This window comes from Bison bison, unplaced genomic scaffold (assembly GCF_000754665.1).
Source record: "Bison bison bison isolate TAMUID 2011002044 unplaced genomic scaffold, Bison_UMD1.0 scf7180017856666, whole genome shotgun sequence".
NCBI lineage: Eukaryota > Metazoa > Chordata > Mammalia > Artiodactyla > Bovidae > Bison > Bison bison.
The window spans coordinates 5297-8406 of NW_011487239.1; the positions used below are offsets into that span (position 1 = coordinate 5297).

At 40.1% G+C, this 3110-nt stretch overlaps 1 protein-coding gene across 1 annotated transcript in view; it reads right to left on the reverse strand.

Annotated features, from left to right (window-relative positions):
- LOC105002808 (rho guanine nucleotide exchange factor 6-like) overlaps positions 1–3110 on the reverse strand; it is a 14780-nt gene that overhangs the window by 2696 nt on the left and 8974 nt on the right. Inside the window, exons 4-6 of the mRNA XM_010859632.1 lie at positions 2597–2683; positions 1722–1800; positions 600–745 (exon numbers count right to left, since the gene is read on the reverse strand). Of these exons, the coding sequence (XP_010857934.1) occupies positions 600–745; positions 1722–1800; positions 2597–2683 (312 nt within the window). The remainder of the gene's footprint in view (positions 1–599; positions 746–1721; positions 1801–2596; positions 2684–3110) is intronic.

A 3110-nucleotide genomic window follows, 5' to 3' on the forward strand; every position in this document is an offset into this window, starting at 1 on the left:
ATTAATATGAGCACGCTGTTGTTGTTCAGTCGCTAAGTCGTGTCTGACTCTTTGCGACCCCATGGATTGAAGCACCCCAGGCTTCTCTGTCCTCCACTATCTCCCGGAATTTGTGCAGATTCATGTCCATTGAGTCAGTGATGTTATCTAACCATCTCATCTTCTGTCACCCCCTTCTCCCTTTGCCTTCAATCTTTCTCAGCATCAGGGTCTTTCCCAATGAGTCAGCTCGGCACATCAGGTGGCCAAAGGATTGGAGCCAAAGCACTGATGAGCATAACGGTTGCTAAGTAAAATAAATCCTGTTTATCACTAAAACATCTTAGCAGGACTTCTGGTTAGAAAAACTTTGCTAGCTGTTCAGTTGGAGTACCTTAATAACTGTCAAACAAAGCTGCATATCTCAAACTCTGTGTTAATTGGGATGGGCCTCCCCCATAACAAGAAAGCAGAATTAATGAGGTTTGACTGTACTTCTAATCCTACAAATGCAAACTATCCAAAGGCTAAGGGCATGCTCACCACTCTTGTAAGTCCTCAGTAGGCAGGATTTGACAAGAGACTCAATAATCCCTGGACAGGACAGACACGCTACTTACGGAGTGAGCACTACAAGACGACGATGATGTTTTGGATAATGAACTGCAAGAGGCAGGTCCTCTGATCAGCCTGTACAGATGCTCCAGCCAATCCTGGAAGTCCTGGTTGTTGCCACAGTGGACCACAATTCTCTCTACTATGTTACCTGGATCACCCGATTAGGAGCATTTGGAAACAAAAGACAAGGAAGACCTTGAGCTTGCCTCATTCATAAACACACTGCGTGCAGCTAGGACTTGGGTGTCTATCTTGAGAAGTTTTCATAGCTATGAGTTAACCCTGTTGAAACTCTTCTATCAGGAACAGATAAGCCATGATAATAAAGATATAAATACTTGTATTTGATTTATAAAAACCATCCTTGATTTCTACTGCCTATAGAATCTTGGAAGTAATATAAAACTTCACTCTAAACAAGCTCACAGTCCCCAAATTTAAGCACAGGGCCCATCTAGTTCATAGTCTAAAAGGAGAATAGCATACTGCTTTACCCAATATCAAAGGTGAAGCCAGATCCAACTAAGACTGGTCTTTAGGCCAACACCAAATCTCGGACTCCCTATTGGGAAAGAAGGGGTTATGGTCTGGGGCCAGCATCCTAGTGTTAGCCATTGAGTTGTATCAGTGAAAAACGTGCAACCATTACATCAAACAGGTTTGGCAAAAGGGACAACAGGCCAGTTGGGGGGCATGACCAAGGTGTGGCAGATTGCTCAAACCGTGAGGAAAGTTTCATGGTTTTTCAGCACTTTTTAGAAACACAAATCTTGCTAATTCATAGGCTGATGATAAAATTGTTGATAAAAGTTCACATCTTTGGCTCCTCTGCCACCAGGGAATAGATGACAGAAGGGAGATAAAACTGTATTTACATCAGTCCATCTTGTTATTTCTTAGCTCTTATGCAAGAGAAGATTGAAACTAATGGCCAAGCTGAGGCTCATGAATGACCACAAGTCTTCCCTCCTCTTGCTGTAACCTAATTATCCAAGGAAATGGAATACACTTTACCATGTCCATGGAAAACTTGCTCATGGACTATATAACAGAAAATAATAGTGTTTATTTATTTAAACCCCACTTCATTTCGAAAAGGATTTGAAGAAGAGAAAATTACCTACCTGTGATTTCAAATGTGGAGTCATTCCCTTCAATTTCATCTAATCTAGTCACCACCATTCCTGCTACTGGTATTTTTCCCTACCAGAAAAAGAACATCCCCATTAATTCTGTGGTTATACATGTCTCTGTTTTTGTTAGATTTTCTGACCCTCTTAGGAACCACTGCTGAATTATGGTGAGACATATTTCTCCAGTCTGTCAATAGATAATGTGTTTCTCTGCTTTAAATTTTAATCAGACAAGAAAGCAACGGGAAAATGTGGGTTATGTTTTGCTAACACACCATAAATCATGAGGTCAGGATTAAATCACAGTTTACCCTTCTAACAGATTTTCAGGAGAGTCCGTCAACAAAGCAAAAACTCAAATTTCATGAAAATTAGTCATTGCTAGGCCAAGATAGGATAGGCAACAATAACTTATAACACTCAGTGTCTTGGGAGTCAACTGAAAGGAGTTGAATTTCCTAAGGAGTTGAATGACTTCCATCTCAGAAACTTGGGTCATATAATGTGACTGTAATAAGACAATCACAGAGGCAACTGTCAGCTTTATATCTTCTCAGCAATAATCATATGATCTAGGCCTGGAAAATGCTGCTGTTAATTTACTTAGTTGCAGACTTTGATTTCTGTTTACACATTCATGACCTATCTCATAACCAGAGCAGTGGAGGTTCAGGATAAACTCATTATGCTAACACAAAGGTCTATGTTCAAAGGAATATCTGCTCTCATAAATTGTTTAATTATACAAAGGGTCAGAACATTCTGCCTTTTCTGGCTGGAGCTCTTAATACAGAGTGGAAACAGTGCATCTAGAGGAAAATTTATTTTCATTATCTGTCTTGTTGCTTTATATGAAATCTACTAACCTGATAGATAAAGCCACTCATCCGAGGACTTGCAGATAACATTATCAAAACACTTGAAAATAACATGAGGTACCGCTCCTCTTTTTCCTGAAGTGGAGGGAAAAAGACTACATGTAAACAGAAATTGCACATTTTGTTTATTAAGAATTTCTGGAATTTTTGTAAGACAGATCTTATATAAGGCAATGAAACACAAATAGTGATTTTTTTTTTAAAAAAAAGATACCCAACTTAAAAGTAGAAAACTCGTTTAATTGTACTTTGAAATGTATATAAATCCAGTTTATCTGTCTCTTTCCTATACACAACGTGTGTGCTCAGTCGCTCAGTTGTGTCCGACTCTTTGTGACCCTGTGGACTGTAGCCCACCAGGCTCTTCTGTCCATGGAATTTTCCAGACAAGAATACCAGAATGGGTTGCCATTTCCTTTTCCAGGGGACTTTTCTGACCCAGGGATTGAACCCCCATCTCCTGCACTGGCAGGCGGGTCCTTTACCACTAGCGCCACCTGGG